The sequence below is a fragment of the Chiloscyllium plagiosum genome, chromosome 41, assembly GCF_004010195.1.
Source record: "Chiloscyllium plagiosum isolate BGI_BamShark_2017 chromosome 41, ASM401019v2, whole genome shotgun sequence".
Classification (NCBI taxonomy): domain Eukaryota; kingdom Metazoa; phylum Chordata; class Chondrichthyes; order Orectolobiformes; family Hemiscylliidae; genus Chiloscyllium; species Chiloscyllium plagiosum.
In genome coordinates, this window is record NC_057750.1 from 5,370,872 (window position 1) to 5,395,716 (window position 24,845).

At 43.8% G+C, this 24,845-nt stretch overlaps 1 protein-coding gene across 2 annotated transcripts; it reads left to right on the plus strand.

Annotated features, from left to right (window-relative positions):
- Positions 1 to 1,747: 1,747 nt before the first annotated feature.
- LOC122542776 (proteasome subunit alpha type-6-like) lies at positions 1,748 to 19,947 on the plus strand. Of its 2 annotated transcripts, none has more exons than XM_043680809.1 (7): positions 1,748 to 1,891; positions 6,153 to 6,247; positions 8,485 to 8,566; positions 10,752 to 10,907; positions 14,889 to 15,067; positions 18,333 to 18,427; positions 19,604 to 19,947. In XM_043680809.1, exons 1-7 carry the CDS (start codon positions 1,816 to 1,818, stop codon positions 19,659 to 19,661), a joined length of 741 nt encoding a protein of 246 aa, XP_043536744.1. In that variant the 5' UTR covers positions 1,748 to 1,815; the 3' UTR covers positions 19,662 to 19,947. The 2 variants fall into 2 exon arrangements, with proteins under 2 accessions (XP_043536744.1, XP_043536745.1); XM_043680810.1 differs by lacking the exon at positions 1,748 to 1,891 and adding an exon at positions 2,134 to 2,191.
- The last annotated feature ends 4,898 nt before the right edge of the window (positions 19,948 to 24,845 follow it).

Sequence of the window (24,845 nt, forward strand, 5' to 3'; positions counted from 1 at the left end):
ACTGTCAAGTTACACAACATTCTTCCAATAGGAAGGAGACCAGAACTGCATGCAGTTTTCCAAAAGCGACCTAACAAATGTCCTGCACAGCTGCAACATGACCTCCCAACTCCCGTACTCAATACTCTGACCAATAAAGGAAATGCCTTCTTCACCATCCTTTCTACCTGTGCCTCCACTTTCAGAGAGCTATGAACCTGCACTCCAAAGTCTCTTTGTTCAGCAACATTCCCCAGGACCTCACCATTAAGTATGTAAGTCCTGCTCTGATTTGCCTTTCCAAAATGCAGCACCTCACATTTATCTGAATTAAACTCTATCTGCCACTCCTCAGCCCATTGGCCCATCTAATTTTGATCCTGTCGTTCTCTGAGGTAATCTTATTCACTGTCCACTCCACCTCCAATTTTGGTGTCATCTGCAAACTTACTAACCATACCACCTATGTTCACATCCAAATCACTTATATAAATGATGAAAAGCAATAGACCCATAGGGATGCACAGCACAGAAATGGACCCTTCAGTCAAACTTGCCCATGCTGACCAGCATCCTAAATTTAATGAGTCCCATTTGACTGCATTTGGCCCATATCCTTCTAAACTCTTTCTATTCATATACTCATCCAGATACCTTTTAATACCAGCCTCCACCACTTCCTCTGGCAGCTCATTCCATACACACAGGAAATGTTGTCCCTTAAGTCCCTTTTAAATCTTTCCCCTCTCACCCTAAACCTATGCACTCTGGTTTTGGATTCCCCCACCTTAGGGAAAAGACCTTGTCTATCTACCCTATCCATGCCTCACATGATTCTACGAGCCTCCAGTGGTAGAGACAGAAATGCCTCGTTATGTTTAAGAAATATTTAGAGGTGCACTTGTGATGCCAAGGGATACAAGGCAATGAGAAGGAAGTGAGGACCGCAGATGCTGGAGATCAGAGTTGAGAATGTGGCGCTGGAAAAGCACAGCAGGTCAGCCAGCATCCAAGGAGCAGGAAAATCGACGTTTCAGCATCCAATGAGCCAAGTGCTGGAAAATGGCATTAGAACAGTTCGAAGGTTGGCGCAGACCCTATGGGCTGAAGGGCCTTTCTCTTTGCTGTAGAATTCCAAGACTCCAGGAACACAGAGATATGAGGATGGATCCAAAATCTTGGTCGATGAGGTAGATTTTAAGGAGTGTCTTAAAAGAGGGGAGAGGAGCAGAGAGGTTTAGGGAAGGAATTCCAAAGCTCTCAGTGAGTACAAGCTCAATCTACTCCCCCTCTTCCTCCTAATACAGTCCCTCTCTATCTTCATATTCCTGATGAAGGGCTTTTGCCTGAAACGTCGATTTTCCTGCTTCTCGGATGCTGCCTGACCTGCTGTGCTTTTCCAGCACCACTCTAATCTCCAGCATCTGCAAGTACCCACTTTCGCCAAATAAATTGCTATACATCCCCACCCAACACACACCCTGCCAACATCTACCTCCCCATTCACACCCTGAAAAGCACATTATCTGCAAGGTATCACAGTGCTGTTTGTGGGAGATTGGTTGCCAATACATGACAACATGAGTCAGACTTCAAGAAATGTTCCACTGACAGCCAGCAACTGCCAAAGGTGCTATCCAAATGCAATTCAGTTGTGAGCAAATTGCTGCAGAATGATGTGAAAGAGATTACAGCCAGGGCCAGAAGCTAAATCAGAGCTACTGAGCTGTAGGAACAGCTTATTTCCTGGTTTCCGTGTGTGTTTGATTCTGAAATTGAAAGTAAAAGTCGATAAGAAAGAAACTTCTCCATTTCTGCGCCGGTCGCGCCTTAAGGATGAGCCGCGGCTCCAGCGCTGGCTTTGACCGTCACATCACTATCTTTTCCCCCGAGGGGAGACTCTACCAAGTCGGTCAGTGGTTTGCAACTTCTGTCCCCGCTTTATAACTTTGCACTTTAAGTTCCTGCAACTCTTTCATCTTCTTCGCTACACCCAGCTCTGCCACTGTTGCCGTCCCCGTGATTGACAGCGGGGCCGCCCAATGGCGAGACAGATCCACACGTCAATCACAGCGTGTTCGCCAATAGGTGCAAGGATGAGGGGCGGGATCTGTGTTTGATTGACAGCTGCTTTCATTTTGCCTTCTGTGCTAACTTTTGATTTTCAAGATTTTTCTCGAAGTAAATCTCTTAAAATTCTTTTGCAGCAGAGGTAGGTTTTAATGGTTGAGTTAATTCAATAAGTCTCTTTAGAAAAATACCCCTTCAAATCATCTGCAGAGTTCTTTGAAATAATCATGTTGCTTAAAACACAAAAGGAAGCAGCGGATGCTGGAGATTTGCCTGTGACATTTTGCACAAATGTTTCATTGAGAAAAGATGGAAATTTTTATCTTCTGCTAGAGTTATTCAGCAGTTACTCAGTTATTAATTTCTGATGATTTAGTCCTCTTAAAACTTGGGAATTTCCTGAAGGTGCTTACTCTAGCATGACTCAATAATAATTACCAGCCCGCCCTCCCCCCCCTAAAGTCATAGAGATGTACAGCCTGAAAACAGACCATTGTTAATGAGTAATAAAAATACAGCCGCCATACTCCCAGAGGGATCCGGAGAGAGTATAGGTGTGGAGTGGAGTTTAACCTGAGGATCACCATATCTTAAAAGGAGGGGGTTTGGGGAGAGATTGAGAAGGGGAATTCTTATTAGTGACCTCAGTCTGTACAGGAATTGAGCCCATGCTGTTACAGAGTCAAATAGCATGGCTACAGGCCCTTCAGCTCAATTCGTCCATGCTGGCCTATTATGACTGTTCAAGACATTGGTGAGGTCACAACTGGAGTGCTGCATACAATTTTGATCGCCCTGCTATACAAAGGATGTTATTAAAGCTGGAAAGGGCGCAGAAATGATTTACTCTACAAGGATGTTACCGAGACTGGAGGGTTTGATTTATAAGGAGAGGCTAAGTGCTGACCTTATAGAGATTTAGAAAATCATGAGGGGTATAGATAAGGTGAGTGGCCAAGGTCTTTTCTCCAGGATAGTGGAGTCCAAAACTAGAAGGCATGGGTTTAAGGTGAGAGTGGAAAGATATAAAACGGGCTTGATGGGCCCGTTGGTCCATAATCAAGGTCTTGTTGTACCCTGAGCTAACCTTCTTCACTGTCTATACACCTCCAATGTTGGTGTCACCTGTAAACGTACTAACCATACCGCACATGTTCACATCCAAATCATTTATATAAATGACTAAAATCAGTGGACCTATAGAGGTGTACAGCACAGAGACAAACCCTTCAGTCCAACTTGTCCACGCCGATCAGATATCCTAAATTAAATTAGTCCCATTTGAAAAATCCTAAAAGTTCTACATTGTTAACTACTGTATTAATCAACAATATTGTGTTAACTTGTACTCTAAAAATATAGTCAGGGCCTTTCTTACTTCATGATACTTGTCATTTATCTCAAGAGAGTTGGAATATAAAAGCAGTGATGTGCTTAAAACTTTAGTTAGGCCCTATTTAGAATACTGTGTCCAATTTTGGTCCCCATACCTCAGGAAGGACATACTGGCACTGGAGCGTGTCCAGCGGAGATTCACACGATTATCCCTGGAATGGTAGGCTTAACATACGATGGATGGTTGAGGAGCCTGGGATTGTCTTCATTAGAGTTTAGAAGGTTGAGGGGAGATCTAATAGAAACTTGCAAGATAATGCATGGCTTAGAAAGAGTGGACGCTGGAAGTTGTTTCCATTAGGCGGGGAGACTAGGACCCATGGGCACAGCCTTAGAATTAGATGGGGTCAATTTAGAACAGAAATGAGGATACATTTCTTCAGCCAGAGAGTAGTGGGCCTTGGAATTCATTGCCACGGAGCGCAGTGGAGGCCGGAATGTTAAATGTCTTCAAGGCAGAGATTGATAAATTCTTAATCTCGCAAGGAATTAAGGACTACGGGGAGAGTGCGGATAAGTGGAGTTGAAATGCCCATCAGCCATGGCAGAGTGGACTCGATGGGCTGAATGGCCTCACTTCCACTCCTATGTCTTATGGTCACACTGCTGAAAGCCAGTTTTGAACGATCCAAAGGAATTTGAGAAAGTTTGACACTACAGGAATGCTGGGTTTAGACATGAACTAAGTAAGTTACGGCTTAGCCCCTCACATTATGCGCTTCCTCAAAAAATGGAAAGCAAAGCTACATTTTGGGTTTTGCATAATCATTTGATAAATAAAGGAGACAGAGGAAGAAAAGACTCTAAAACAGGCATTTTTTTTCTGATATTACGCAAGTATATCTGATTTTGCAATTCTAACATAAAACAGTCCTGATTTAGGATTTCAGATATAATCAGAAAACTTTGACTGACTCTATTCTGGAAGTGCAGTACTCAGACTCCCAGACTCCCAGACTCCTGTGTCTCAAACTGATGAAATGCAGCCAATACAACAGTACGTCTCAATTCTGCTCTAACAGTACAATCTGTACCAGCTGATGTAGTTTTTTTAGATCTTGATTTCAGCTTTGAATCATATATTAGTGCCGTCACTAAGACTTCCTATTTCTACCTCTCTTACATCCTTCCAATCCGTCCTGCGTCAGCTCCTCAGTTATTGAATCCCATATCCTTGCCTTTGTTAGCTCCCAAGTCCTGAAGAAGGGTTACACCCCGAAATGTTGACTACTCCACCTCCTGATGCTGCCTGGCTTGCTATGTTCTTCTAGCCTCCTGCTTGTTTACCTTTGTTAGCTCTAGACTTGACTCCTGTCAATGTCTGCTGTCCTTATTTTAACTCTATATAAATTCCATTCACTCATTACCCCGGTGCTTCATGAATTGTCTTGGCTCCCAGGTAAGCAAATGTATCCATTTTAAAACTCTCATCCTTGTTTACCTCTCCCTCCATCACCTCACCCCCCTCCCTAGCTGGATAGTCTCCTCCTGCCACCAGGTCCCACTTTAGTTCCTCCACCAGCCATTGTGGTTTTTCTGGCATCTGATTGGATCAATCAGAAAGAGACAAGAGGAACTCTACAACCATACAATATCTTTCACTGAGTCATAGAGACATAGAGATGTACAGCATGGAAACAGACCCTTAGGTCCAACTCACCTTTTCTGACTAGATATCCTAAATTAGTCCAGTCCCATTTTCCAGCATTTAGCCTATATCCCTCTCAACTTTTCCTATTCATATACCCATCCAGATGCCTTTTAAACATTGTAATTGTATCAGCCTCCATTACTTCCTCTGGCAGCTCATTCCATACATGCATCTGCGTGAAAACGTTGCCCCTCAGATCCCTTTTATATCTTTCCCCTCTCACCCTAAACCTATGCCCTCTAGTTCTAGACTCCCCCATCCCAAGGAAAAGACCTTGTCTATTTACTCTATCCATGCCTCTCAGCCTCCAGCACTCCAGGGAAAACAGCCCCAGCCTATTCAGCCTCTCCCTATAGCTCAAACCCTCCAACCCTGGCAACATCCTTGTAAATCTTTTCTGAGCCCTGTCAAGTTTCACAACATCCTCCCTGTAGGAGGGAGGCCAGAATTGCATGCAGTATTCCAAAAGTGGCCTAACCAATGTCCTGTACAGCTGCAACGTGACCTCCCAGCTCCTATAGGAGAAAGTGAAGATTGCAGATGCTGGAGATCAGAGTCTAGAGTGTGGTGCTGGAAAAGTACAGCAGGTCAGGCAGCATCTGAGGAGCAGGAGAGTCGACGTTTCGGGCATAAGCCTGATGACACTCTCGACTCCCAACTCCTATACTCAATGCACTGACCAATTAAGGAAAGTGTACCAAACGCCTTCCTCACTATCTTGTCTACCTGCAACTCCACTGGTTCAGGTTGTGGTTTTGTTTGAAGAAAAAGCTGAGGGATAATATGCAAGGAATGGAGGGATATGGACCCAGAGCAGGCAGAAGGGATTAGTTTAATTTGGAGTCATGTTTGGCACAACACCGCAGGCCGAAGGGCCTGATCCTGTGCTGAACTGGTCTACATTCTATGTTCTATAAAGCCCTCCAAAAAAGTGGGTAATCAAAGTTGGTACTGTCATGTGACCCACCATCAAAGATGGCCGCTGTGTACTCCTCCCCATTCCCTCCCTGACTTCTTGGACATGTTCTGAATGGCTAATCTGCTCCTTTCTTTTCAGAGTATGCATTCAAAGCAATAAACCAGGGTGGCCTTACAACAGTGGCCGTGAGGGGGAAGGACTCAGTCGTTGCCGTGACCCAGAAGAAAGTGGCAGTGAGTATGGACGTCTTCTGCAACTTTGCTCACATTCACCCCAATGATCCTGACTCTCGCTGGAGTTCAGCCTTCGGTCACACAGCAACAATGACGACACGCATTTGTATATCACCCAAGTGCTTCGCCAGGGCTGCAGCTGGGCTGAAAACTAACAAGTGTGGTCAGCGGATTTATCAAGTTGGGGTGACCAAGAGATGAGTCCAAATGTATTTTTAAGGGGAGGGGGGGGCCTTTAAAGGAGGTTTTAGGGAGGAGATGTCGGAAAGTCTGCACCTCTGGGAGAACAGACCTGGGCACGGGTGTTTGAATGGGACTGGAGTAGATCAATGTGCAGTAGGTTAGTGTTGGGAGGTTAGAGCAATGTAGGACGAGGAGGTTGTAGAAATGGGGAAAGGGAGAGATTTAAATACTAGAAATTAGGAGCACCCATGTAATACATATCTTATGGTTATTTGTCATTGTTAATACTGGATGATAACTCATTTACTGTTACTGGAAACTTGCTGTTCACACATTAGCTGCTGAGTTTTCTTACATTACAACAGTGACTGCACTCAAACGAACACATTGGCTAAGGATCACTTTCAGGAGACCTAAGGATGTGAAGGGCGCTATTTAGTTGCAGGAAAAAGTGAGGACTGCAGATGCTGGAGATCAGAGCTGAAAATGTGTTGCTGGAAATGCGCAGCAAGTCAAGCAGCATCCAAGGAGCAGGAGAATCGACATTTCGGGCATGAACCCTTCTTCATTCCTGAAGAAGGGCTCATGCCCAAAACGTCAATTCTCCTGCTCCTTGGATGCTGCCTGACCTGCTACGCATTTCCAGCAACACATTTTCAGCTATTTAATTGCAGTTTGTTCTTTCCTCCAACATTGACTGGGTCACAAATCTTACATTCTTTCAGGTGCAACTTGCTTTTTAAACATGACCAGAATCCCTACTTAACATTTACCACATGTTCAGATCAAAATCTCATTCAGTTTTGCTATGTCAACCATCACAGTGTAGCTGCAAAGCTGTGCCACCAAGTGGCGTTGTGGAGCAACTGTCTCCCAACAACTGGAGCAGTAGATTAATTCGCTGATTGTGAAGGTGTAAATCTACTCGGAAAGTTTCAGCTATGATCTTATTTTTAATGGCTATTAATTTACTGCACAGTGCAACAATATGCACAAAGAGAAATTAGAGGGAACGCGAGTGAAACTATTACATCTTTACCTTGAGAATGATAGAGGAGAGATACCCTCATTGGCAGACTGTGTGAATCTGGTATCGTCATTTCTGGAATATGAATAGAAAATGGCAGGTCTTATGGCACAGTTGGTAGTGTACCTGCCTCCAAGCCAGAAGCTCCAAGTTCAGAGTTTTGTCTGTGGGTTGGATTGGTGACAAGCTACGGACTTCAATCCCCACTCTGGTTGGGGTTGACTTAAGACTGGGAATCATAGAATCTCTATAGTGTAGAAGCAGGCCATTCAGCCCATCAAATCAATTCTCTGAAGAGCACCCCACCCAGACCCACTCCATTCCTGTAACCCTGCATTTCCTAATCCACCCTGACCTGCACATCTTTGGCTGTGGGAGTTAACCAGAGCACCCAGAGGAAACCGACACAGACACTGGGAGAATGTGCAAACTCCACACGGACAGTCACCCGAGGGTGGAATTGAACCCGGGTCCCTGGCACCATGCCACCACTTGTCTCCTTGTCCTACCCATGGTGGGATCAGTGGGTCAGACCTGCCTTTGGGCAGAGAGCTCCAGACTTAGGAATAGTAAATGCAGTGGAGCAATCAGCAGGACTGGTACCAAACATGGAGAGAGTGACACAGTTAATGTTTCTGGGTGATGACCCTTCTTTCTGCAGCTTTGATAAACAACCATCGACCTGAAACCTTAACTCTGTTTCTCTCTCTACATCCTCCCCATGTCTGTGTGGGTTTCCTCTGAGTGCTCCGGTTTCCTCCCACAGTCCAAAGATGTGCAGGTTAGGTGAACTGGCTGTGCTAAATTGCCCATAGTGTTATATGAAGGGCTAAATGTAGGGGAATGGGTCTGGGTGGGTTGTTCTTCGGTGTGGACTTGTTGGGCCGAAGGACCTGTTTCCACACTGTAAGTAATCTAATCTTAAATGCAGCCAGACCTGCTGAACATTTCCAAAATATTCTGTCTTTGTCTGAGATTTCCAGCATCCGCAGTATTTCATTTCTTTCATGTTGTTGGTGTTTTTCAGGACAAGCTCATTGATGCCAGCACTGTCACAAACCTTTATCATTTGACTGACAAGATTGGTTGTGTCATGACTGGAATGCTCGGTGAGCCATTTCTATTCCTTGTTAACATTCATGCTCCTTTAATTCAAAATGAACTCAGTCTTAAAGCCTCCTGACTCCCCAAAGCCTGTCCACTAATCAGGCACAAGTCAGGAGTGTGATGGAATACTCCCCACTTGCCCTGGAGGGGCAGCCCTAACAACACTTAAGAAGCTCAACATCATCCAGGACAAAGCTTGATTGGCTCCACGTCCACGCAATTCACTCTCCCATCCCTGATGTTCAGTAGCAGGAGTGTGTACCATCAAATTTAAAAGGGACCTAAGACTAGGTTCCCCACAGTGTGGAAACAGGCCCTTCTGCTCAACAAGTCCACACTGACCCTCCAAAGAGTAACCCACCCAGACCCATTCCCCTACCTTATATTTACCCCTGACTAATGCACCTAACACTATGGGTAATTTAGCATGGCCAATTCACCTGACCTGCACATCTTGGACTGTGAGAGGAAACCAGAGCACCCGCAGGAAACCCACGCAGACACAGGGAGAGTGTGCACACTCCACACAGACAGTCACCCAAGATGGGAATCAAACTCAGGTCCCTGGTGCTGTGAGGCAGCAGTGCTAACCACTGAGCTGCTGTGCCCCTAAGAGGCAACTTTTTCACGCAAAGGGTGGTGCGTGTATGGAATGAGCTACCAGGGGAAGTGGTGGAGGCTGATACAATTACAGCATTTAAAAGGCACCTGGATGGGGACATGATTAGGAAGGATTTAGAGGGATATGGGCCAAATGCTGGCAAATGGGACTAGGTTATTTAGAATACATGGTTGGTGTGGACTGAAGGGTCTGTTTCCATGCTGTGTATCTCCATGACTCTAAGAAGTTTGACACCATCCATGACACCTCATATATTACCTTCAACTTTCACACTCTCTATCCCTGACGCTTACTAGCAGCTGTGTGTACTATCTATCTACAAGATGGTAACTCTCCAAGGGACTTTCGACAGCACCTTCCACACCCACAATCTCTACCATCTAGAAGGACAAGGGCAGCAGATACACGGGAACACCACCCCCTGCAAGTTCCCCTCAACTCACCATCCTGACTTGGAAATAAGTCGCTGTTCCTTCAGTGTCGCTGGGTCAGAATCCTGGAATTCCCTCCCTCAGGGCATTGTGGTCATCCCACAGCAGGGGACTGCAGCGGTTCAAGAAGGCAGCTCACCCCCACCTTCTCAAGGGGCAACTAGGAACGGACAACAAATGTTGGCCCGCTAGCCGCGTCCATCTTCCAAAAATGAATTGAAAAAGAATGTTAAGGGCTTGCTCAGCTAGACATTGGCAGGATGACTGTTTGGGGAATTTAGAACATGGGGTCACAGACTTGGAATTGGAGGTCAAACATTTAGGAGATTCTTCAATCAAAGAATTTTAAACCTTTTTGAGTTCTTTCCTCAGGGCACCGTGGTTGCTCAGTCCTTGATTATACAAGACAGAGGTCGATAGATTGTTAGGTACACTGCGAGGTGATGATTTAATGGTATTATTGCTGGGCTATTAATCCAGGGACCCAGCTAACATTCTGGGGACCCTCACTCAAATCCTGCCACGGCAGATGGTGTAATTTGGATTCAATAAAAATCTGGAATTAAAAGTCTAATGAATCAATTGTCAGGAAAGAAAAACCTATCTGCTTCACTCATGTCCTTCAGGGAAGGAAACTGCTGTCCTTAGCTGGTCTGACCTGCATGTGACTACAGAACCTCAGCAACAGGGTTGACTCTTAACTGCCCTCTAGGTGATTAGGGATGGGCAATAAATGCTGGCCCAGACAGTGACAGCCACATCCCATGAATGAATAAAGAGATAGTGAGGCAAATTGGGATTGAGGATTTATTTAATGATGGGGGCTGAATGGTCTACTGTTGCCAATCAAAACAGTTTCTACCCTACTGTTGTTAGAATACTGAATGGACTCACAAACTCTTAACATTCACCTGTACCTGTGTTTTTGTTTTTGCCGCTGTTTACCTATTATTTACTTATCTGTGCTACTTAACTCTGTGATCTGCCTGTGTTGCTCCCAAGACAAAGCTTTTCACTGTGCCTCGGTACACGTGACAATAAATTCAATTCAATTCAATTCATTTGTCAATGTAATTTTTTCTTTCATTCATCCACCCCCCCACCCCAACCTGGCCTCTCTCCTGATGTAACTAGCGGATTGTCGCTCCCAGGTTCAGAGAGCACGCTATGAAGCTGGCAAGTGGAAATACAAGTATGGCTATGACATCCCTGTGGACATGTTGTGCAAGCGAATGGCTGACATCTGTCAGGTTTACACTCAGAATGCGGAGATGAGACCTTTGGGATGTTGTAAGTACGAATCAGTCCTCTCTCCCAGTGAGTCAAGAGGGTGCTCCCTGAAGGAGCGACCGGAACAACATCAAAGATGCTTTCTAAAAGGAAATGGGCTAGAAATAAATGTGAGTCAGAAAGGGATGGTGTGTAGGTCTGACTGGATTGATCTTTGTCAAGATTAGAATGATGCTGGAAAAGCACAGCAGGTCAGGCAGCATCTGAGGAGCAGGAAAATTGACGTTTCAGACAAAAGCCCTTCATCAGGAACTTTTGCCCGAAACATTGATTTTCCTGCTCCTCGGATGCTACCTGACCTGCTGTACTTTTCCAACTCCACTCTAATCTTGAGTCCATCGAGCCTGCTATGGCATTCAATGAGATCATGGTTGATCTGATTGAAAAAAGCCATTGATTCCTGATGAAGGGCTTTTGCCCGAAATGTCGATTTTTCCTGCTCCTCGGATGCTGCCTGACCTGCTGTGCTTTTCCAGCACCACTCTAATCTAGACTTTAATCTCCAGCATCTGCAGTACCCACAGTACCCTGGATTGATCTTGAAAGAGCCGGGGTAGAATTGATGGACAAAATGGCTGAATTGAGTTAATTGAAATCAGAATCAAAAAGTGTGGTGCTGGAAAAGCACAGCCGGTCAGGCAGCATCCGAGCAGCAGGAGAGTTGGCATTTCGAGCATAAGCTCTTCATCAGGAATGAAGAACATATGTTCAAAACATTGACTTTCCTGCTCCACGGATGCTGCTTGACCTGCTGTGCTTTTCCAGCACCACACCTTTTGACTCTGATCTCCAGCTTCTGCAGTCCTCTGTTTCTCTCTTCATTGAAATTATGTTTTATAAAGCGGAGGTTACCTCAGAGTGCAACGGGACTTTGATCAGATGGGCTGAAGAGTGGCAGATGGAGTTTAATTTAGATAAATGTGAGGTAATGCTGTTTGGAAAGACAAATCAGGGCAGGACTTATATACTTAATGGTAAGGTCCTAGGCAGTGTTGCTGAACAAAGAGACCTTGGAATGCAGGTTCATAGTTCCTTGAAAGTGGAGTTGCAGGTAGATAGGATAGTGAAGAAGGCGTTTGGTTTGCTTGCCTTTATTGGTCATTGCATTGAGTATAGGAGTTGAGAGGTCATGTTGCGGCTGGACAGGACATTGATTAGGCCACTGTTGGAGTAATGTGTTCAATTCTGATCTCCCTGCTATAGGAAAAATGTTGTGAGATTTGAAAGGTTTCAGAAAAGATTTACCAGGATGTTGCTGGGACTGGAGAGTTTTGCTGGATAGGCTGGGACGTCTTTCACTGGAGGCTTAGGTGATTGAAGGGCGACATGATAGAGATTTATAAAATAATGACAGAGTGAATAGCAAAGATCTTTCCTTATGATGGGGGGAGATCAAAACTGAAGGCCATATTTTTAAGATGAGAGGAGAAAGATATAAAAGGGACCCGAGGGGCAACGTTTTCACACAGAGGCTGGTGTGTATTTGAAATGAATTGCCAGAGGAAATGGTGGAGCCTGGTACAGTTACAGCATTTAAAAGACATATTGAATAGGTACATAAATAGGAAGGGCTTATGCCCGAAACGTCGATTCTCCTGCTCCCTGGATGCTGCCTGACCTGCTGCGCTTTTCCAGCAACACATTTTCAGCTCTGATCTCCAGCATCTGCAGACCTCACTTTATCCACATAAATAGGAAAGGTCAAGAGGGAGCTGGGCTAAAAGCAGGCATATGAGACAGGTTTAGCTTGGGAAACATGGTTGGCATGGACGAGTTGGACTGAAGGATGTGTTTCTGTGCTGTATGACTTTATGACCATCGTGAGGTAGGGAAATCCAGCAGAACTAAAATCGTAAAGTCACCCATCCAAGGGTATAAATAAAAACATAGAAAATAACAGCAGGAGGAGGCCATTCATCCCTATGAGCCTGCTTTGCCATTCTATATGATCATGGCTGACCATCCAACTGTTTCCACTCTCTCTCCATACCTTTTCATTCCTTTAGCCCTCAGGACTGTATTAATTCTTTTAAATTCTGTAACTAAGGTTTTTTACCTAGGTACTTTATACTTAAGATGGTGCCATGTGTGACAACATTGTACACTTGTCACTGTACTGTTATACCCCCGTACTTGAGTACCCATGATAATAAAACCAAAATCTAAATCTAAATCTAACTCCTTCTTGAAAACATTCAATAATTTGGCCTTGGCCAGCTGTGGTAGAGAATTCCACAGGCTCCCCGCTCTCTGGGTGAAGACATTTCTCCTCCTCTCAGTCCCAAATGGCCTACCCTGTATCCTTAAAAGAAGAACATTTTTACAGGTAGAAGCCTGTGTTTTTACAGTGACAGAGTCACTCTTTTAACACCTAGCCCTGATGACCCTCCAGTGTCGTCCCATGCTGAGGCAGGCCATTCAACCCAACTCTGTGCTGGTGTTTCTAGTCCCACTTGAGCCTCCTTTCATTCGATTTAACTCACCTCATCTCACACTTTCAGCATCTTTTTATCTGATTTTCTCTCATGTACCCATTGCGTTCCTTTAGAAAGCCTACCGTCTCACTGCTTCCTGTAGTCATCATCTCCATGTTGCGATTACTGTTGGAGTAAAAAAAAACACTCTGTTGCTCTCATTAATAACAATGATGACAGAAAAGGCCATTTCACCAACAATTATCTTCATCTAATTTGATAACAAAGAGTCTCTTTGCTGTCTAATCTAAGAAAGGAATAGTGCTTTTTAAAATTCATTCACATGATGAGGGCATCGCTGGTTAGGCCAGCATTTACTGCCCATCCCTAATTGCCCAGAGGGCAGTTAAGAGTCAACCCCATTGCTGTGGGTCTGGAGTCACATGTAGGTCTGATCAGGTAGTTTCCTTCCCAAAAGGGTGTTAGTGAACTAGATGGGCTTTTTCACACAACAGATTCATGGTCTTCATTAGGCTCTTAATTCCAGATTTTTATTGAATTCACAATCCTCCATCTGCCACAATGGGATTCGAACCTGGGTCTTCAGAACATTGTTTCTTGATTGATAGACCAATGATAATACCACTAGGACATTCCGCAGTGGTAGTATCACTAGACCACTCATCCAATGGTGAAATTTGAATTCAGTAAGAAGCTAATCTAATGGCAACCACTACTGATTGTTGTTAAAACCCCATCTCGTTCATTAAAGTCCTTTATGTGAGGAAATCTGCTGTCCTTACCCAGTCTGGCCTACTCGTAATAGTGGAGGTAAAGTTAATACAATCCCATAGGCTGCTCTCTCATTAGAGAGAGGTGACTGGTGGCGAGTTTAATTCATAGAATCTCTACAGCGTGAAAGCAGGTCATTTGGACCATACTGATCCTCGAAAGAGCATCCCACCCCATCCATATAGCCCTGCATTTCCACCTAAACTGCACATCTTTGGATTGTGGGAGGAAACTGGAGCAAACCTGCTCAGACGAGGAGAGAACGTGTAAACTCCACACAGACAGTCGCCTGAGGCTAGATTTGAACCCAGATCCCTTGTGCTGTGAGGCAGCAGTGCCAACCACTGAGCCACCGTGCCAGCCAAGATAGGGTCACCACACCTCAAGCAGGAGGTGGGGTTTGAGTTCTTCATGGTAACCTCGGCCAGTTTAAGTATTGAACCCCTGTTTTTAGTGTCACTCCGCACTGCAAATTAGCTATGCGGCCAATTAAGTTAATGTAACAGCAATGTAGTTGACTCCTAACAATTAAGGGATGAGCAACAAATGCTGGCCTAGCCAGCAGTGCACATATAAATATTCATATATTTTTGAAAAATCGAACATGAGGAGCCAAATGAATAGAGCAAGGGTGGGAGCATAGGCTTGGGATATGTCAATGGATTGTGTGATGGTACCTGCAGGGGTAATGCCAGAGAGAGTTGGCAACCCTACTGGCATAGCAAAGTCAAAAGAGTGTGCCAAACCTGCCTCACCCCAGCTGTTTATTCTCCAGGTATGATTATGTTTGCAATTGACGATGAGAGAGGACCCCAGCTTTACAAGTCCGATCCTGCCGGTTACTACTGTGGCTACAAGGCTACCAGCGCAGGGGTCAAACAAATAGAAGCCAACAGCCACTTGGAGAAGAAGATTAAAAAGAAGCCAGACCTGACTTACAAGGCCACCGTCGAGGTAATCGGAAACTTCCTGAGCTGGCCTCTCATGTTTTTTTAAAGTTCCTTCACAGGTCGTGGGCATCATTATCAAAGCTGGTCTTTATTGCTCATCCCCTAATTGCCCCTTGAGGTGGCGGTGAAACACATGAGGGAAGCCAACTGAACCTTGCGCATGGCTGAAATGAGAACGGAAGAAGGCCATGCAGCCCAACAAGCCTATCCCTTCAGTCCCAGCTGATCTCAACTGTGGCTTGATAAAGTGCTGATGAGCAATTTGACTGTTCACCAACTAAATCGCAATACCTTAGTCCTCATTGCTTTATGAATTTGTGGGATGAGGACATCGTGTGCTGGACCAACATTTCCTGCCAATCCCTAAGTTCCCTTGAGAAGGTGGCGGTGAGCTGCCCTCTTGAACCACTGCAGTCTGTAGGGTTATCTGCAGTGTTGTTAGGTAGGCAGTTCCAGGATTTTGACCAAGCGACATTGAAAGAATGGTGAGTAATATTCTTTTCCTAAGAATTTGTACTCAAGGATCTGTACCTAGGCACCTTTGTACCTAAGATGGGTCTGTAGGTGGCAACTTATAAATATTTCACTGTACACGTGAGAGCACATGTGACCATAAAGCTTATTTAGTTCAATTCACTATTTGGATGGTGACTCAACAGGTTTTTATTTTTATTCTTTCATGGGATGAGGGCATTGCTGGCTGAGCCAGCATTTACTGTTCATCCCTAATTGCCCAGAGGGCAGGTAGGAGTCAACCACATTGCTGTGGGTCTAGAGTCACATGCAGGCTGGACAGGATAAAGAAGGCAGTTTCCTTCCCTAAAGGGCATTAGTGACCCAGATGGGGTTTTCCGACAATCGGCAACAGGTTCACGCTCACCATTACACTCTTTATTCCAGATTTTGTTTTGAAATCTGAATTCAAATCTCACACCGTGGCAGGATTCACACACAGGTCCCAGACCATTGTCTGGGCCTCTGGATTATCTGGGACTTGAGTGTGAATCCTGCCATGACGTGAGATTTGAATTCAGATTTCAAAACAAAATCTGGAAGCATTAATACCAGTAGGCCATTACCTCCCCTTCCCCGCTGTTACAGACATATGAACGGACCTCTCATATATTAGAGCTGATCTTTCTCTGTAGCTGTAACGCCACATTCTGCGTTCTGTCCTAGTATCCTGATGTAATAATGTATTTGTCTGGATAGCAAACAAAACAATATTTTTCACTGTATCTTGTTACATGTGTCGATAATACATCAAATCAGTTCAAATATTTCCGAATCAGGATGGTGAGTGGCTCAGAGGGGAGCTTGCGGGGGGGTTGGGGGGAGGTGTTTCCATGTATCTGATGCCCTTGTCCTTCCTTGGGGTAGAAATCGTGGGCCTAGAAGGAGCTTTGGGGGGTTGGGAGATTCTTCAGCTCCAGCCATGCAACTTTTCGATATTAATCATGCGAGAAAAAAAATTCCCGTCAAGTCATTTTTGTAGCGGTTATTTGACTCGCCGAGCAGATTGGCAAAAGTTCTCAAAGCTCTCCATTACTCAAAGGGAGTTTCTTTTTTAATTGGAGAGGGGAATTAACCAGAAGTAACCTGTGAGGGAGCTGGATTAACCTCAAACACAGAAAAAATGACGAGGCCGATGGTAATACCATGAAAACCCATCTCCCTGGAGGTCAGTCAATCCCCTGGGCATACCTAAGCTGAGAAGGCTTGCATTTCTGAAGCGCCTGTCACAATTTCAAATCATTCGAGAGCCCTTTGCGACCAATTACAGTAATTACTTGGCCTGAAGTGCTTCATTATTGTAATGTAGGATACACAGGCAATAAACTCCCAAAACTGACAATGTGTGAAAGACCAGATCATCTGTATTTTTGTTAATGATGTTGCTTTCAGGGATAAATATTGGCCAAGAGATCTATCTACCCAACATAGGATCCACAAGATCCTTCACATCCGCCTCAGAGAGTGATCGGGCACCTCTTCTTCCTCAGACGGTTCAGAAAATTTGGCATCTCCATAAGGTCCATGCACCACTGAAAGCATTCTATCTGAGTGCATAATGGCCTGGTGTGGCTACTGCTCTGCCCAGGACCATAAGAAACTACAGAAGGTTGTGTGCACAGCCCAGACCATCACGGAAGCCAAGCTCCCATCCACAGATTATATTTACACCTCTCGTTGTCATGGAAAGGCTGCCAACATGATCAGAGACCCCTCCCACCTTGGTTATTCTCTCTTCCAACCTCTTCCATCAGGTAGAAGATGCAGAAACCTGAACACACGTACTGACAGGTTAAAGAACAGCTTCTTCCCTGCCGTTATTAGACTGCTGAGTGGAGCTCTCTAACTTCAAACAATGTTGATCTCTGTCCATTTCCTGTGCATCTGTATGCCTCACTCTGTCTAAGCAGCCTATGATCTGAATGGCCTTGTTTGCTATGATTTGCCTGTTCTGCTCACAAAACAAAGCTTTTCACTGTACTTAGGTACACGTGACTACAATAAATCAAATCAAATCAAATAATCTCAGTATAGAATCATAGAGTCATCCAGCACGGAAACAGACCTTTTGGACCAGCCAGTCCATGCTGACCAAACGAGTCCCGCCTACCTGCAATTGGCCCATATCCCTCCAAACATTTCTTATTCATGAACTTATCCAAACATTGTAACAATAGCCACATCCACCACTTCAACTGGAAGTTTATTCCACACATAAATCACTCCCTGTGTAAAGAAATTGTTCCTTGTGTCTTCTTTAAATCTTTCCCCTCTCATCTTAAAAAACAGCATCTCTGGTGCTCCCCAGCACTCCCCTGGTACAACATTGGAATGTTAGTGTGGACTGAGTGGGCCCACATTTCTGGAATGGGACGGTGAACACACAACCTACAGGCTAGCCTCTGACCCGCAGCTGACTTTTAAGCTTCAAGATAACTCAGCCTCCACATAACCTTTCTGATCACATTTTCTTGTGTGTGAGAAGCAGTGAAAGTTCATTCGAAACACCTCTAGGCATGTCCAGAACATGGATCCAACTCACCGCCTCTCTTACTTTAAGATGCTCCTTATTTGCTCCTCTATTACCAAACGTTTGGTCCTAATATCCCCTTAAGGGGCTCGATGTTGCTTTCTGCCTGATGTCACAGCCGCCTCTTATGGTGATAAAGGCACTAGAGAAATATGAGATGTTGTTGCTGGGAGATCCTGGGCGTATTGCAAAAACACAACCTTGTCTTTTTTCCCTCCTCTTGCAGCTGGCCATTTCCTGTCTGTCCACCGTCTTGGCACTTGACTTTAAAGCCACGGAGATCGAGGTCGGGGTGGTCACAGCCGACAATCCCAAGTTCAGGTCTGTCGGACCCTCCCAATGGATGTGGGAATGAAACGTTGCTCCGGAACCAGCCTGTTCAGTCGTTTGGGCTTGTTCACATTGTCCAGTCTGTATTTATCTTGTTTTAGAACTCTTGTGGCCCCTTACCCAATAAAAATCTATTAATCTCAGTTTGAAACTTTTAAATCACCCCTCTCCTCAATGGCACTTTTTTGGAGGGGAGGGTGGAATTGGAAGAAAGTTCCAGACTTGCACTCCCTTTTATAAGAAAGAAAAATTCATTGATAAAACCATAGCAAAGATACAACACAGAAAGGGGCCATTCACCCCAGTGTCTCCCTGCCGACCCATGGTCACACAAATGCCCTTTCTAATCCTGTCTTCTATACACGCCCCATAGCCCTACTGCTTACACTACTTCACTTGTAGATCCAGGGTTTAAGAGTTTAGGGTCTCTGCCACTGACTCAGGCAGTGAATTCCAGACCCCCACCACTCTCTGCATTAAAAAAACTATCACTTTTGAATAGCCTCTCTTGAATTGTAAGGTTAGTCCCCCTTGTTCTGGATTCTGCTGCCCCCTTTCCAACCCAATCTTCCCCCCCCTATCCTGCCTCCGATTGGTGAAATAGTTTGATTTACTACCCCATCAAATTCTTCTACCATCTCAGTCAGTCCCTTAGTCGCCATCATGTGAGCACACGTATGCAATCCACACAATATTTTCCTGACAACTATCGAGTCATAGAGTTGTACAGCACAGAAACAGACCCTTTGGTCTAAACCGTCCATACTGACCATAAATCCTAAATTAATCTAGTCCCATTTGCCAGCATTTGGCCCATATCCCTCCAAACCCTTCCTATTCATATACCCATCCAGATGCCTTTTAAATGCTGTAATTGTACCAGCCTCTATCACTTCCTCTGGCGGCTCATTCCATACATGCACCACCCTCTGCGTGATAATGTTGCCCCTCAGGGTCCTTTTAAATCTTTCCCCTCTCACCCTAAACCTATATCCTCTAGTTTTGGACTCGCCTACCCTAGGAAAAAAGACCTTGTGTAATCACCCTATCCATGCCCCCATGGCTTCGTAAACCTCTATAAAGTCACTCCTCAGCCTCTGACACTTTAGGGAAAAATGACCCAGCCTATTTTTATTTTCTTATCTGCTGTTTTCATATTTTTCACAGGAGCCTCCGTGTGACGGAGATCGAAAAGCATCTCGTGGACATTGCCGAAAGAGAATAGCTCCTTCAAGCGTTTGAGAGAACCGCAGTGAAGCAAAACTCTGCCAACTTGAGGAAGTTGGAAGACAAATCCAGGGAGACTTGAAGCAAGAAAATTGGGTCAGGATGTTTAAAAAAAACCCTGCATCCCTCATTCTTTCAACCCACTTTGTACACACTATACCCTAGATAGAAAACTTCTAGCAATTCAAAGAAAACTGCTGTAACTTTTGCAAAGAGTTCATTGTCTAATTAGTATAAGACTCAGCAAATTTCATAATAAAAGGGGAATTTAACATGCAAACAAACAGCTTTGCGCTCTTGTGTAATCATTTAAAAGACTAACAAATTGTTCAAAATTGTTTATGTCCATTAATAATAAGAATTTTAATATATCATATCTGTAGTTCAATGGGTAGCACTTTTGCCTCTGAATCTGGAGGCTCTTGGTTAGAGCAAAGAATAGTACAGCAAGCCTGTGCCAACACATTCTGCCCTTCCATCGTGAAACTGTCTTCACTTACAGGATCCTTATCCCTCTATTCCCTTCCTATCCATGTATTTGTCCAGGTGCTTCTTCAATCCCCGCCCCAAGGGATTTGAACATAGGATTTCAGATAGGGGCAGCACGGTGCTTAGCACTGCTACCTCACTGCGTTGGGGACCCAGGTTCGATTCTACCCTCAGGCGACTGTCTGTGTGGAGTTTGTATGTTCTCCCCTTCTAGCTTTGTCCACCCCAGTTCCACTCTGGCATCCTCCATGTCATGTTCACCCAGAGTAAGGGTGTTTGGAATTCACTGTCAGTTTGGTGGTTGAGGTATAGACCTTCGAATGATTTAAAATGACGTTGAATCTGCTCCTGACATGTTGTATCCTGCAGGTCTGCATGAAGCAGGTGCTGGGTTAGTGGGATTAAAAGTAGGTCGCTAGTTTATTCAGGGAGAAAGTGAGGACTGCAGATGCTGGAGATGCTGCTAGTTTATTCAGGCAATGCAGACAAGATGGGCCAAATGGCCTCTTTCTGTGCTGTACCTTTTCTCTGGTTCGATGGCTCAGTTGGACATGACCTTTGTTTCTTCACCACTTTGCCCTCTCTTTCGGCCCCTGAAATCTTTTTTTTTGAGAGGTGAAAAGTTTTTTTTATAGATATTTTTCTTGAAGAAAAAGGAAAATTTTTAAAACTCTTTTTACAAACTTACAAAATAACACAAACAAATATAAACACTAATATACAATTAAATATTAAATAAATAATAACCAAAACACAACAAACAAAAAAAAACTCAACTAAATACGAATTTAATCTACAAATAACCAAAGCATATAATAAAATATCTTACATTACTCAAAAAAACATAGTAATAAAAGAATTAAGTACATGCTCAGAATGAATTAACATCAAGTCATAATAAAACCCATATTCATACAGGATTCCTCCCCCAAGGGGCCCCGGACCAGTCAGAACCACTACCACAACTAAGTAAAAGCCCTTGACAATATGGCTGAAATATCTGTATCTATATAGTTCAGGAAGGACTGCCATATTTTATAGAATTATTCAGTTTTTTGGTGCACCATATTTGTAAGGAAGTCAAGGGGAATATATTCCATGATTAACCTGTGCCAATTCGAAGTCCTGGAGGGCCCTCAGCTACCCAATTTACGAAAGTATTTTCCTTGCACAAAAGGAGAGAATGGAAAATAATTACTTCCTGTGCACATCCAGAGAGGGCAGGTTCGAAAAGCCCAGGAAAAGAGATACTGGATCTACTCCAATTTCCGCTCCCAAGATTTCTGTCAGTGCATTTGCTACTCTGATCCAGTATTTGCGGATCTTATGTCCATAAGCAGTGTGTGAGAGTGCCCACTTCTATTTTACATTTAGGACACATTGGAGATGTTCCTGCCCTAAATTTTGCCAGTCATTCCAGTGCTATATGAGCCCTATGGAGTATCTTTAGTTGGATGGCTTGGGTTCTATTACAAATGGAGTTCTTTCTGGCATTTTCCCAGATGTCATCCCACATTTCTGAAGGGATTTCCAACCCAATTCCTGATTCCATGTTTTAAACAATTGTTCCATGTCTTTTGATACTTCGTTCTGTAATGAGTGATAGAGAGTGCTGACTGAGGGTGGACCCATTGGCCATAACACTCTTCTTTCCCTATCTGATTTATAAGAGCTATCTAATAATGTGGTCTTCTTCTGTATATAATCTTGAATTTGGAAATATCGAAAAAGGTCTCCATTAGGCAGTCCAAATTTCTGGTGCAGCTGTTCAAAAGACATCATAACCTCCCCATTGAACAGATCCCCTAAGCAAGAAATACCCCTGGACCTCCGGGTTTTAAATGTAGCATCTGTGTGCCCCGGTTGTATAAGGAGTATAAGGAGAGGTTTTTTGTGAATTACCCTCATCTTGCAGCATTATCTTCCAGGCTTTAATTGTATTTAATACAATAGGGTTTTACAATGGTCCATAATAACTTTCATCTTATCTAAAAATAAGAGATTAATGAGAAGCCTCAATGTCCAGCCAGATTGATTGCGGGTCACACGAGACCCAGTCGGCTGCGTAGCTTAATAGAGAACTCATCTGATACTTCCTAAAGTCTGGAAAATCCAGTCCTCCCCTTGCTTTTGGAAGCTGCAGCTTCTTTCATTTAATAAGGGGCTGTCTATGATTCCAAATGAAAGAACCAAGCCAACCGTATAGTTTACACAATGCCAGCCTCGGCAACATCACAGGGAGCATTCTCATAGGGTATAAGAGATGAGGCAAAATATTCATTTTAATTAGAGCTATTTTGCCAAACCAAGATATCGGGAGATCCCCCCAGTGTTGAAAGTCCTGCCTTATCTTCTCTAATAGGTGCACAAAATTGACTTTGTACAGCTGACCAAATACTGGATGATAAAAATACCTAAATATAAAAAACCCTCCAGAGACCACAGTAAGGGAAAGCAAGACCTGGCCGATAAATTGGACATACTAGCGAGACCACCCATCGGCATAGCCTCCGATTTTGTGAAATTGATTTTGTAACCTGTGAACGCACTAAATAAATTGATTACTTGGATCAGACGGGACACGGATATCAAAGGATCATTAAGATAAAGGAGAACAGCGTCTGCATAAAGGGTAATTTTATGTTTACTCGAACCAACCCTCGGAGCCATTATATTAGAATCGGCCCGTATAGCTTCAGCTAGTGTTACAATTATTAGCGTGAATAATAACGGTGAGAGAGGACATCCTTGACGACAGACCCTACCCACACTGAAGTTATCCGAGCCTAAACCATTAATAATCACGGCTGCTTTGGGGTCATTGTACAATATTGAGACCTATTTGGCGTATACCTTTCTGACACCAAACTTTTCCAGGGTGTAAAACAGATATGACCATTCAACTCGATCGATTGCTTTCTCCGCATCTAAAGAGACTACTATTCCCAGTATTCTTTCCTGATGACATACTTGAATCACATTTAAAATTCTTCTAATGTTATTAGATGATCTACAGTCTTTGAAGACCTCGTCAGGTCCTCTTTTATGATGTATGGTAAAACCCTCTCCAGCCTTAATGCTAATGTTTTAGAAAGAATTTTAAAATCTACATTTAGCAAAGATATTGGTCTGTATGATGTTCAATCTCCTGGGGCCTTTTCTTTTTTAAGAATGAGAGAAATATTTGCTTCTCTCATCAAAGGCGGGAGGCAGCCCTGACTATATGAATAATTATACATGTCTATAAGTAGACCAGCCAGTACCCCTATAAACTCTTTGTAGAATTCAGCCTGGAATCCATCTGGGCCAGGTGCCTTACTGCTCTGAAGCTGCCTGATTGTGTCCAGTACTTCCTGGGTTGTCAGAGGAGCATTCAGGATCGACACCCTGTTCCAGGGTTAAGTCCGGAAAGGCCAGGCTTTTAAAAAAGGACTCCATCTTTTTAGCTCTGTCTTCACAATCCTGTGATTTATACAGATCAAAATAAAACTTTCTGAAGGCTGTATTGATCCTTTTGTGGTTCTGAGTCAAAGTACCAACACTTTCCCTAATGGTCATGATAGCTTGAGGGGCCTTTTTTCTCCTTGCAAGATATGCTAGGTATCTACCAGGCTTATTGCCGAATTCATATAGTCTTTGTTTTGCAAATAATATTTCCCTCTTTGCTGTTTGGGTAAGTGCGGTATTCAAGGCTGTCTGAAGGGCTGTAATCCTTTGTAATTTAGCAATGGAGGGCCTATCAACATACGCTGTCCCAGCTGCCTTCAAGTGAGCCTCGAGTAGATGCTGTTGTTCTCCCTTTTGTTTTTTCTGTGTTGCCGAGTATGAAATAATGAGACCTTGCACATAAGCCTTAATGGTCTCCCACATCATCGACAGGTTACTGGTCGTGCCTGAGTTAATTTTCAAAAATGTTTTAAATTCTTGAGAGAAATATTTTACAAATTTACTATCCTTCATTAAGAAGAGTCCATACGCCAATGTCAGGGGCTTGTCTCATCGTCCCTAGTCTTAACTTGCATGTATACTGGAGCATGATCAGAGATTATTATATTATCTATTTTGCAGGATAATATGGAGTTCAAAAAGGTTGAGGGAGCAAAAAACATGTCAATTCTAGTAAGACACTTATGTGGGTTAAAGTAGAAAGTAAAGTCTCTGCCCTGCAGATGAAGGCACCTCCACACATCCACTAATCCTAGCTCCCTATTCAAATCCGCCAATTGTCTGGATCTGAGAGATATACCCGCAGTACCCTTGGGTATCCTGTCTATCTCTGGGTCCATAGTACAATTAAAATCTCCTCCTATAATTGTGTGACGAGCCCCAAAACCCATCAGTTTGGAGAACGCTTCCATTATAAATTTGAAGGGGTGTGCCGGTGGACAATAAAGATTCAAAATTCCATACTCCTCGCCATTTGTGAGGGCTTTAGTCAGTATATACCGTCCAGATTCATCTTTTGTCGGACTTAAGATTTTGAAAGGAAGGTTCTTTCGAATGAGAATGACTACTCCCCTACTTTTGGAACTAAAAGATGAAAAGAAGGCCTGATCGAATCCTCTTTGTTGTAATTTTAAATGCTTTTTATCCAGTAAGTGTGTCTCCTGTAAGAGAGCTATATCAACCCTTTCTTTTTTGAGATTTGATAGTATTTTCTTCCTTTTGATTAGTGAATTACTCCCCTTGACAT